Genomic DNA, 12751 nt, shown 5'->3' with positions numbered 1-12751 from the left:
TCAGCTTTGAGTCTGCTTTCTTAAATCCTACATACAACACATTTACAAAACTCTTTATCTCTACCATATCCATCATCTATTTATGAGCATCTCTACTCCCTGGCAATGCTGTGATTGTTTCACCTGGACTATTATAGCTTCCTAACTGCTTTCCTTGCTTCCACCCAAGCCTCCTTTTACTGGGTTCTACACAAAGCAGGCAAGGAGAATCTGTTAAAATTTAAAGCAGATCATGTGCAAAAGCCCTCAAGGGCTTCCCATTTTACTCAGAATAAAAGCCAAAATCATCAGAATGCCTTAGGAGATGTTACATGGTCCCCTCACCATTGTTCTCTTTCTGACCTCATCTACTAATCATTCTTTCACTCATTCTGCTCCGGCCACATTGGCCTTGGCAGTCCCAAAATATTCCAAGCATGTTCCTGCCTCAGGAATGTTGGCCTTGATGATCACTATCCCAGCTCATTCTTTCCTAGATATCCACAGTGACTCATTTTTTCACCTCCATCACATTTTTATCCAATATCACTTCTCTCTGAGCAATTCCTGACAAGCAGGCTGCTGTCCCTGAACTCTCTGTCCCTACATCAACTTTCCACCCACTCCCTGGGCATTAGGAATTTTTTTTTTAACTGAAGTGTAGTTGACATACAATGTTATATTAGTTTTAGGTGTACAACACAGTGATTCCACAATTTTATACATTGCTCAATGCTCACCATGATTAAATGTAGCCATCACCACTCACCACACCGTTACTACAATGTTATTGACTATATTCCCTATGCTGTACTTCTCATCTCCATGACTTATTTGTTCTATAACTGGAAGTTATATGTCACCATCTTATATATTAAATATTGTACTTATTTGGTGTCTCTTTCTTTCCAAAAAAATACACTCATTGAGGCTTAGTGTTTTCCTTTTATCTATTTCATTAACTATCTATTTGCTATTTACTTTAACTCTATGCCTATCTTCTTGAATATTGCTTAGGACGTAGTTGGTGCACAATAAATACTTGCTGAATGAATCAAGTGTGTAAAAGTGCTTTATAATGTAATGTATAAATGAGGCATATTATTAACTCCTGAATGTGTAATAAGCACTCTCCACTCATATTTTCAATCCTCCAATTAACCCTTTGAGTATTTTTTCATCCCTACTGACATTTTAAGAGTATGTTTAAAGAGGTTAGATCTGTTTGTTGTCTAAATTGTCACAACTAGTAAGCAGAGAGCAGGAATTCAAATCCAGATTTAACTGAAGAGACTGACTTTAAACCATTAAACACATTTGCTTCATACAACAGTTCTACCGGATGTTAAGTGGACAGTTCAGGGACTTTATGACAGAAGTCCTATAATAGAAAGGGATTTACAGAGAAAAATCCTTCAAGAATATGTCAGGGATTGAAATGTCTCTAGAGTACTCCTGGAAGCCTGACATTTCAATTTTTATCACTGTGTAAGAGTACAATATTACTAATAAGCAAAAAATTAACTATTCGGGGGGAAATGCATGATATTTTTGACAAGTCTAAGGATACAAATCTAGTTTTTAGGAGTTTTATTCTCAGTGCAGTATACTACATAGTTCACTCTCATCCCCTAAAGGAGTTAATCAATGGGTTGTACTGTCTTCATTCCAGATACATAACCATTAGGATGAAATTTCCCACATATCTGGTTATTAAGATGTAGATTTGGTCTCTGTGGCTCTTATTAAATATAAACCATCAAATTTCTTATCCAGGTAAAACTGTCATTTTCATTGCTTCTTCCTGGTTGCCTACTTTTTAAAATCTGTATTTCATTTAATTCCCCCAATATGTCAGGAGGGAGATTTGCACAGGGTCTTTTCAATGGAAATAAAAAATCAAATGCTGCAACCAGTCAGTCACTAAGAGGTCAGATATCCCACAGCCTTACCTATATAAGTTCCAGGTGATATTCAGAAAACACACACAACATATATTCACGCAGTAATGAAACATTTTAAAACACTCTAAACAATCAAAATTTGTTGTAACAATGTCCTTATTTTTAAGTTTATTCACTTCATCCATTAGAAGAGCTCTTGATTATTTCATGAAGCAAAGACTTTTTCACCCCTATATACACACATTTTTCAAGACTGGCTGATGCTGTTTCTGTGTGACAGAGCATTAAAAATAACAAATGGGGGAGCATGGATAACCAGCTCTTCTTCTCCCTAGCCACTCCTGATGACAGAGCACACAGTAATTGATGTTTAAGAAAATGACATGAAGTCATGTTTAAAAAGATACATTGTACCACATATTCCCTGGGGATGAGTATGAGATAGTAGACAATATTATTTAGAAAGATTCCCATCATAATAGTTCTGTGTTTAAGTATGGCACTATTGGGGATTTTAGACTTTAGTTATCTGTGAAAATTACTTAGTAATAATTATTGCATGAAAGTCAAAGTAGGATAGATTAACCAAAGATATGAAAAGAAAAAAACTTAGTATAATTATTGAGTGCATAAACATTGAAAAAATCTAGTTCAATGTCAAGTTTTGAAGAAAGTCTAAAAACAGATGAGAGAAAGGTTGCCTTCAATTCTAAAAGTCTGTTTTTTAAAATAGTTGATTATATAGCGAGTTATGCAAGGACATAACGTGTTCCCGACATGAGAAAGAAGCACGGAATACTCTACCCAGGGGCACTCTGGCAGCACTTGCGTCCGGGTTGATCCAGAAGGAGAGCCAGGAGAGAACCACTATCAGCAGGGTCGGGGCATAGACACCCATCATGTAAAACCCAACCTGCCTCCTCAGGGTGAAGATGACTTCCACACAGGTGTAGTACCCTTTCAGAAACAAACTTTATGTTAGAAATAGGAGGGGCTCACCTACCTACAACGGCAAAAACCAATAGTGTACCTGTAAATTGTAAGTCACTTCTGTCTGAGGCAGTTTCACAAAGTAAATTCCCCAAAAATAGTTTTTTCCTATAAATATATAATTTATCTGATGTAGAAGGTTGACATGATGGGACCCATCTCACCTGACCTTTCACAACTTTATTATGACGTTGAGAAATAGACACCACATGCTGCTCCACTAGGTCAGTGTCTCAGCTTTTAAGTCTTTGTTCAGGGAACTGGCAATGAACTTAAACTTTTCATTACCCATGGGCACTCTCAGAGCAATTGATCTAAGGGAATCATATAGGGAGCAGTAAATCAAAGTGGAACAAGTCTAAAAAGAAACATTCCACGACTATATATTGTCAGTATAATTTTTCAGCTACGTGTATCACTTCTTATCTAGAAAGCATAGCAGTCTACGATAACTCCTATGCATATTTAAACCTTAAAAAATTAAGTGTATTAGAAGTAAATCTTAGCAAGGATAAGAAATACATGTTTTCATTCTATAGAGATAAAAGATTATAAAGGGTAGATATCTGATATTCCTCTCAATTCTCTCCCTTCCTCCACTCCAGGCCCTCAAACATGCCTGATGAGGGAAAGGACTTCATTGTCACAAGCTGAGACAAATGCAGAAATTGCCTTACAACATAATTCTAGAGATGCCATGACACCAACTAGTCCCCCAAATTAATCACAAATTATGTGCAGCCTCATCATAGCCTTTGCTGACTTGAGAAACAAAATAAGTGACAAGATATTGTTCTAGCACCAGAATAGAAGAGACGCTTCTAGATGTTTGAGACTTTTTTTTTTATAAATGCTTTAGCCCTTTCAGTTAGCAATTTAAATATAATATTTAATGCCTGAAGTGCTTAATTTTGATAAAAATATCATTTGCCATTCATAAAAAGCAAGGTTATGTGAAAATAACAGAAAGTTAAAATGTCTCCAATTGTGTTCAGCTTCAACATCATTATTTCAAAATGCTGAAACAAATAAATCAATGAATAAATAAAATAATTATGGGGAAAGGACAATATTACTTTTTTACTATTTTATATTTTAAAAGTAATATTTATCTAATTTTCCTAATTAGTAAGAATATACACACTTCTGGCACTGGAACAATCTTCAAATTCATTCACTAATGGTACCTATGGCAGTGCTAGCACACAATAGGGTCTTAAAAAATGCTCAAAAAAACAGCTATTCACATCCTCTTATTAAATAACTTAGACCAGAAATCTATCCTTTTCCCAGTGTGAATTATAATCATTGCTACCTCTGAGAGATTAGAAAGATAGTGGGGCCAATATGTAACAAAAATAAAGAGCTGACTGGAACTGAAGTAAATTCTAATTATGCCAAGTGTTTCCAAATTATATCAAAAAAACAACCCCCCCCAAAAAAATGCAGCATGTTTGTCATTTTTTTTTAATTTTAATTTTATTAAGACTAGGCAATTAATTTAAATTGTGCATAGGTTTTAAAAAGATACAAGCGGTCAAACAAGGAGAACTCCCTCCCTTTTCTCTTCCCACCACTCATCTTAACTTCCTGCCTGGACAAACAAGAACATGTTTCTAACTAACAATCATGTGCAAAATTCCCAAAATATAATCTTTTATAAGTCCAATTTTCTGCAATTAAGAGGCTCACAGTATTTCCTAAAGGTGGTTCTGAAGTACCTGGCTTTGCAATAGCATCATTTATTCAAGTTCATTTTGTGTTTGCCTAGTGCTGTGAGATAGAGAACAAAATGTATTTGCTTATTGCATATTTTTAGGTAGCCTAAATTGTCACAAATATTACAACAGCTTATTGTAGAGTTGCTCACTTTAAAATGAATTTTTGCATTCCATTCCACCATGTTTAAATGACAGCCTAAATAACAGGAATCCTATACTCTGAAGCCAGTTTCCACCCCCTCCTTTTATGAAGGCACCCACTAGGGGAGCTTCCCAGGACTGGGATGAATTTGGCAATAAAATACATGCTTGGATATTATAGTGATTTGCTCCATAAAATTTTATGAGAAACATTTCTTGATCCTTTTTGATCTTTTCCTAGTACTGTTACATTTATGAGAGGCAGGTGGGCAGCTAATTGATATAAATGTTCATTGGCAAATTCAATTTACTTTCTATTTCCTGTGAGGTTTTATTTCATTATTATTCACTTAGGCTTGCAATTTAAGTATTTTTGTATACTTGTTTTCCCATATATCTCTCCACCTTTGTAACATCTATAATTTTAAAAAACTGTAATTTTCAATAAAGCTAAAGCCAAATCATCATTTCTGATTATTTCTGTACAAGTTAAAGAAAATATTGTCCATCATTTAGTAAACGTTGCTGTCTATATCTTTTTCACTATTCTACATATTAGGCATTCATATATTTAGAAGGTACCACATTTGTAAATGCATATCTAAATATTATCCAAACATTAAAATATGTTTTACTTATATTCATACGATGATTCATGTACATTCATGAAATGTATTACATTTCATGTAAACACTGAAATGCATGTTTACTGAAACACAGTAAATGACAATTATCATTATGTTAGATATAAGTTCTTTTATTGTTGTTTTCTGTAGCTAATGAGAGACCTGTAACATACTTAAAATAGCTCAAAAAGTACCACAGAAAACTTTACTTCTTATAATCTTGAGTAATCTCTCAAGAACAAAAACAAATAGTATTTATTTTATGTGTGTACCATATTAGAATATAGATCTATAAAAGGGCAGTGATGTCTCCTTTATTCCCTTAAATGGAGATTTGTAGATGTAGGGCTTAAAGGTAAAAAAATAAGTGCCCCCAGGATTTTCAACACTATCTCATAATTTTATGCTATCACATAAAATCAGAAATAAAACTACTAGTTTTATTTTAATCTTTAGATGAAGTTTAAAACTTCAATAGGGTCATTTCAAATTTCTCAAAACAACTTAGAGACTTCATTTTGAAATGTTAAGCATATAATCTAGGTGTGGATAATTATTTGCAAAGTATAACAGGACTGACTCCACAGGAAGTATAATAATGTCAGACTCACTATTCCACTTAGTAATAGTATGACTTGGGTAAGTGTCTTTGCTCTATTATCGTAACATGTAAAATAGAGAAAATAAAAGTCCTGAATTCACAGGGTTGTTGTGAGGATTAAAATACAGAGTTCCTGCAGAGCACTAAAATAATGCCTGACATACAGCCAGAACTCCAAAAGCCATCTACTAAATATGTGTTTCTATACAACAATCCCAAAAGGATTTTCCTCGGCTTTCAAACTTTTTTTTTTTTTCATTACTAGGTGACCTATAAAAGTTTCTAAACACTGTAGTCCATTTCCTTAATTTGAGTGAGTGCAGGGAAAAGGAGTACTGTGCTTTTAGTTCAATGGCTGACATTGATTTGCCTGTAACATTCAGTAAGTCCTCACTCAACCTGCTCCTCAGTTATTTTCTGTGTTAAATAAAGGAACTGGCTCAGAATGGTCAATAAGATCACTTCCATATCTAAAAGTCCATGTATCGATGACTTCTTCATTGAGTACTCTGATGGTCAAATTTTTAAGAGCTCTCAGGTTTTCTTTTTTAAATTCTTTTATAAATTCTTTTAGCAGTATATTTGCTTACTATCTCTCTTGTTCTAATATACTATTAGTTCTATAAAAGAAGGAACTATTTATATATAAATGCTATATAATCCATTAAATTATGTGAAGGTCAACGACAACAGAGGCTTAAACTAACTTTATCTCCAAGTAGCCTAAGTGTTGCATTATTGTAGCACTGTAAATGTGCAAACGTTCACTCTGCTTTTTTTAGTATTATATTTTGTCTTTGATGATGCCATGATGGCAGCATTATAAGCTCAAGCATCTGATCTCCCTGAATTCTACACAATTACACTATACATTTTTATTTTTTCAAGTCAACATAAATGTTGCAATACATTTAAAGTTAAATTGTATCTATTTCTCTTTTTTTAAAGATTTATTTATTTTAGAGAGAGAGAGTTTAAAAGCACCATGGGGGTGTGGGAGAAGGGGCGGAGAGAGTCTCAAGCAGACTCCTTGCGGAGCGCAGAGTCCTACATTGGTTTGATCTCAGGACCCTAGCCAAAATCAAGTGTTGGGCACCTAACCAACTGAGGCCACTCAGGCGCTCCTAATTATATCTATTTCTGAACATCTTTGTCATATCTTTGCTTACTTCCTCATAGAAAATTAGGATTGTATAATTTACAAGTTGAAATGATTAGTTTGAATGTAATGAGCAAAATCAATCAGCCTTTTATGTATGTTACTATGGGAAAAAACATTATATTTAATATCTAAAACCCTCAATAACTTTATCAGTTGTGACTCAAATGTTGAATATGAATCATATTATTAAAGTATTGCTTAGTGGGTATTATATTTTCATTTCTGCAAAGCTTGAGGTAATGTAATGAATGAGGTTAATTTGTTGTGCTTTTCACAATCAGCTGTTCCATAACCTAGGCCAACAATATTATACAGGGAGTATTTACTGATGTCCAGTTATTCTCCACACTTATTGCTTCCTACACAGCATAAAGATCAGTGCCTTGTAAAACTAAGAATATGGGTCAACCAACATCTACAACCTGCCTAAAAGACAGGAGACAAGTGTATATGCATTGCATTGATCAAATCCATGTTTGGCTCCAAACTGAAACTTGCCAGAAGCAGAGTTTCTTGGCAACACCTAAGAAAACCATTGCCTGGGAGAGTTCATATTACTAAAATAAAAAATTGAAAACCTCTTGTTATCTAGAATTACATAAAGAAAAGCAAAACTATTGGGGCGCCTGGGTGGCTCAGTCGTTAAGCGTCTGCCTTCGGCTCAGGTCATGATCCCAGGGTCCTGGGATCGAGTCCCATATCGGGCTCCCTGCTCCACAGGAAGCCTGCTTCTCCCTCTCCCACTCCCCCTGCTTGTGTTCCCTCCCTCGCTGTGTCTCTCTCTGTCAAATAAATAAATAAAATCTTAAAAAAAAAAAAGAAAAGCAAAACTATTTAGTAATAAACATTTTTAAGAACTTTAGTGAATGTAATTTTATGAAAGATTTAAATATATGAACGCAAAGATAAACTACTTGTAAATATTGAACTCACTTTTTAACTAATTTCCTTCTATTCTGTTCCTAGCATATGTTAAAATTAAAATGAACCTTTGAAATAGGATTTAGTTTTGTTTAATTCAAAGACTATTACTTACCAGTGCCTTTATAGTATTTTGTACAGTTACCATATTCGATATCTTCCTTTTTAATATCAAACTGAGGCAAGGCAATTTTTTCTAACTGAACAGGATCTCCTGACTGCCAGATAAATCGCAAATCATCAGTTGTGTAGCCAACTGTAAACAAAAGTAAATAAATAAAAATATTAGTTTGAAATATAATTATTAATACTTTCTTAATATTTTAAGAATCCAATTACTAAACACAGAAATGGTAAGATAATAGGCCATTCTTCTATGAAATTTTTGTTAAAAATGCAAAGAGATAAAATCTATGGCCATCAATGAAAACATTAGCACAAATTTACAGATAATTGACTTAAAGAAAGAACAAGCTAAAACAATGAGCATATCATAAATAGTTACAATTTCACTGCCTCATATATAGTAGCATATTTTGCTATGTCAGAATTCAGAACTGTCATCAATAAAAAGTAATAAATAAGTCATACTAGCTTTCTGAATATATTCAGAATAGATTCGTTCACAATTATACAATATGCTACCTGGAAATTAAAAAAAAAATCTTAAGCACCGAATCACTTATACTTTTGAAGAAATAACCATAAATTTCCCTAAAGGCATTGCATTGCACAGGAAAGCAGTAAAACAATCTCTCAAATGGACATCATTATTAAATGTGGAAGCACACATTTTGGGTTTAGGTAATATGGCTACAATTCAAGGATCCTATGGGGTTTTACAGCATACAGTAGCCTACCATTCAACTCTATAGAGTATATGGATTTTTCAAAGCAATACTTCAGTGCATCTGGCAATAGATTTGAATGTAAATATCCAGTTGGAATTTTTTACACAAATACATATTGACACACAGGCCTAAATATATACAACACATACACAAAAATGTACATACGGACATACACTTACATCTGTAAAATCTCAATTTATACTTAGAAAGCAGTAGAGATTGTTCAAATTTAGGCTCCAACTTCAGTAAATTTTTTTTTAAAAAAAACAACAGATAACCACAAAGTAACTTTAAAGCATATCATCTAGCAAGTATATATAAGATATTTTACAAGGCCATCAATCTTTACTTTTTGCTGAAATAGGTCATGGTATATAGGTATTCAGGCTAAGGCTTCCTTATATTAGTGTTAGTTTTTCAAGTTTTATGTCCTACTTTTATTTTCAAAAGATAAGCATCATAGAGAATTAATTGATAAATAATAATTTCAATAATCATTTTAATTAATATACCTATACCTTAATATGGTACTTCTTTCATGAACTGAAAAACGTATGATCACAAACACAAAAATTCCAATTTTGCAAAAAAAAAATTTTTTAGACATCCACAGAAAATGACTACTTGGTAGGATTTAGGCACTGTTTTTTAATGTTTTCAAATTTTCTGCTCTGAACATGTGGCTTTAACAGCAGAACAGTTATTAGGATACTGTTTTCTCCTTTATTTATATTATCAATTCAAATGATGATGGCAATTGGAATAAGTTAGAAGTGTACACCTACATAAACTGAAAGCAAAACCTAGTATCCAAAGGTTGTGTCTATCTTAGTAATTGTTACAGTAAAAGAATAACAATAATTTTCCTAAATAAATTATTCTAATGACTATTTGTAATAAAAAGCATTAGTTTTACCATTGTTATCTAAGAGACTAGCAGAATGTATTGCCTAGAAATTTTAAGCACTTTTATTGCTATATTCACTTAGGGTCTCATTTACATACAGCTCTCCAGTTGCATCTTGCAACGTTGGGTATCCATGGGAAACAAGGTCAAGTCCAAAGGGCATGAAAGAGTAATAGATAACCTGAAAGTAGAAATAGAGGTCTTAGAAGTCGCTTAATATGTTTTTCTGTGATAATCTGACTTAAAAATATATATACATATATATATCCGTACAAATATTAAAGAATACCTCATGCTGACAAGAACATCTCCATCACGAAAAATAAAGAGAAGGATATTTTCCTGGGTCACATCATGAAAATTGGCACTTTTTTCGTTTGCAAAAAATAAGTCAGGTTTCCACAGACATTTGTACATTGTGGGATCCACCGTCAGTGCATCTGAGCCCCGAAAATCACTAGGGAGCTTCAGCCTGGGATCATTCCATTTCTGTCTCAAGAAAATGTTAACTCTATAGTCCTGGAAAAAAAAAAATGTGTGTATGTGTGTGTTTACTGCTATTTGAAAGAATATATTCAGCACCAGAATAAAAAGAGTTTCAGTGATAAGCAGCACAAATATTTTTAGTCTCCCACCATCAAACAGGATCAAAACCGCTTGGTCACTAAATATAAAGAGCCCCACGGGCAGTCTAAAAAGACCCTTGTGTCTATTTAACAACTCTCTACAGAAATTTCCTTAGCACTTGCTAGCTCCAACATCAAAATATAACTTTACCAATAATTGCTTCACCTTTTTACAAATGCCAATTACGCCAGTTTGTTAAGTGCTGTTATTGTAAAAACATGAGACTGCTAAATATTGTCATTATTCTTCCCAAAAAAAGTAGAAAGCTAAATATTGTCATTATTCTTCCCAAAAAAAGTAGAATAAAATTAAATTAAAAACAGATAAGAAGCCAAGGGAAAATGTTTCCATTTGCTTTTTACTAAGTAGCAAACTATAAAAATAATATACATATATATAACATATATATTATATAACATGTATATAACTATAACACACATACTTATATATGTATATGTAAGAAGGAAAAAGAAAAACTATTCTTGACTACTCATATATGTACATGATTGTAGAGAGAATTTGAGATAGTCAAATTAGATTTGCATTATGCAAAACAGATGAGTATATCAAAATTTGCGTTATGTTTATTTAACTATAGTAGAAAAATGGTTTGAAATCTGCTAAACAGCTGGCTATTTTACTTCAGTTTTTTTGTCTATCTCCAAAAATTTTCATTTTAAAACTTTGTAAAAATTAAATTATGTCAAGACATATATTTTAAGAATATGTGAACCTAGGAACATGTTCAATAGCTTAATACATTTTATATCTGCCAGTGAAATGGGGTTCTGGCAAAAATCAGGTTGTTAGCATATACAAACTTAGCATTGAGCATCGTGCTCGGGTCTTTTGATTTTAATATTACATACTGTACTCAGAACATGCACAAAAGTGCTCAAGGTAAAAATTGTTTTGGGCTTCAGCTTCCTTATTTTCAATCATTCAAAATTCACAAAATACTGTCTTACCCATAGCCTTTCAACATGATCAAAATGAATTAAATAATAAACTTCAAATTGAAATCCAAATAAGTAACTAGGAAGAGGTTATAGACCATCTTTTATTAAGTAATAAGAATAGATTTCTATGAAATGTAAGTGCACATGCTTTATATATGTATAACATATAAAATAAAGCATAATCAAGAGGTAGTAATTGTCCCAGTAAAAAAGCTTGGACAATTTACTTTCTCACATTATCTTCAGACTCTGTATAGTAATTGTAGAAGGGTAAGGTACATAGTAACAATATCCACAAACTGAAGTATAGACAGTGAAATAAGATTTAAACTGCCTACATCTCATAGCTACTCTAAACTTAAGGTTTATAAAAACTTCAACATGTGTAATACAAATTGATTCTTAAAAATCACACGCAGATGACACTAGAGGGCCAAAGTCAAATAAATTAAGGATTATATAAACTGACACTGAACATATCTGCACCACTGATAAAAAAAAAAAAAAAAAAAAGATAACATTTTTCTAATCAGATGAACATGGAATTAAGGAGGGGATAAAGGAGGCCTAGAACTCTGGAAAATAAAGAGCTGCATTGTACAACTACATGAACTGTCAAAATATACACCTATCTTAGAATTCATAATGGGACTTATTTGCTTCACATCTGACAGTGATTATGACAACAAGAATTAATTCATACGCGTCCAAGACAAAGGCTTATCTACATCACATGGTGAGACTTCCAGAAGACCTCATGTTGCTTCCTGATGCAAGCTTTTATCCATTCCAGGCAAACATGCATGGCCCTCCCCTTTAAAAGGAATACACATTAGGTTCAATTATTTTCTTTTTTTTGAAAAAAGACATTTATTTGAGAAGGAGAGAGAGAGAGCACACAAGGAGGGGCAGAGAGGGAGGAAGAGAGAGAATCTCAAGCAGACTCCCTGCTGAGCATGGAGCCCCATGCAGGGCTCCATCCCATGACCCTGATATGACCTGAGCCAAAATCAAGCTTCTGACGCTGAACCCACTGAGCCACCCAGGCACTCCTAGGATTAATTTTCTAATAAAATACCAATTACACTACCTTAGCTAAAGCACATGGTTGACATACATTTGACATTACTTTGAGCACTGAACAATATTCAACTTCAAATTATTTGCTAAAAAGCTTCCTTGGAGTGATCTGCTAAAATTATCAGTATTCTAAAATTACATACACTAAAACTATTCTATTACCTTCTCTATGTACTGTGTCTTATCAAAAGGTAAATCATCAAAAACTACATCTTTAAACTGCCATATTTAAAATGTGCACTCACAATGTCATGATAAAATACATGTCCTTAGCTTGCTATC

At 33.2% G+C, this 12751-nt stretch overlaps 1 protein-coding gene across 2 annotated transcripts in view; it reads right to left on the bottom strand.

Moving 5' to 3' along the window:
• GLRB (glycine receptor beta) overlaps positions 1-12751 on the bottom strand; it is an 86431-nt gene that overhangs the window by 18975 nt on the left and 54705 nt on the right. For both annotated transcript variants that reach the window (XM_078069358.1, XM_036088958.2), the window contains 4 exons: positions 10093-10322; positions 9902-9984; positions 8161-8301; positions 2688-2840 (listed from right to left, as the gene is read on the bottom strand). In XM_078069358.1, the coding sequence (XP_077925484.1) occupies positions 2688-2840; positions 8161-8301; positions 9902-9984; positions 10093-10322 (607 nt within the window). The remainder of the gene's footprint in view (positions 1-2687; positions 2841-8160; positions 8302-9901; positions 9985-10092; positions 10323-12751) is intronic.

This window comes from Halichoerus grypus, chromosome 3, assembly GCF_964656455.1.
Source record: "Halichoerus grypus chromosome 3, mHalGry1.hap1.1, whole genome shotgun sequence".
NCBI classification, from domain to species: Eukaryota; Metazoa; Chordata; class Mammalia; order Carnivora; family Phocidae; genus Halichoerus; species Halichoerus grypus.
This window is presented reverse-complemented; position numbering and strand designations above follow the sequence as displayed.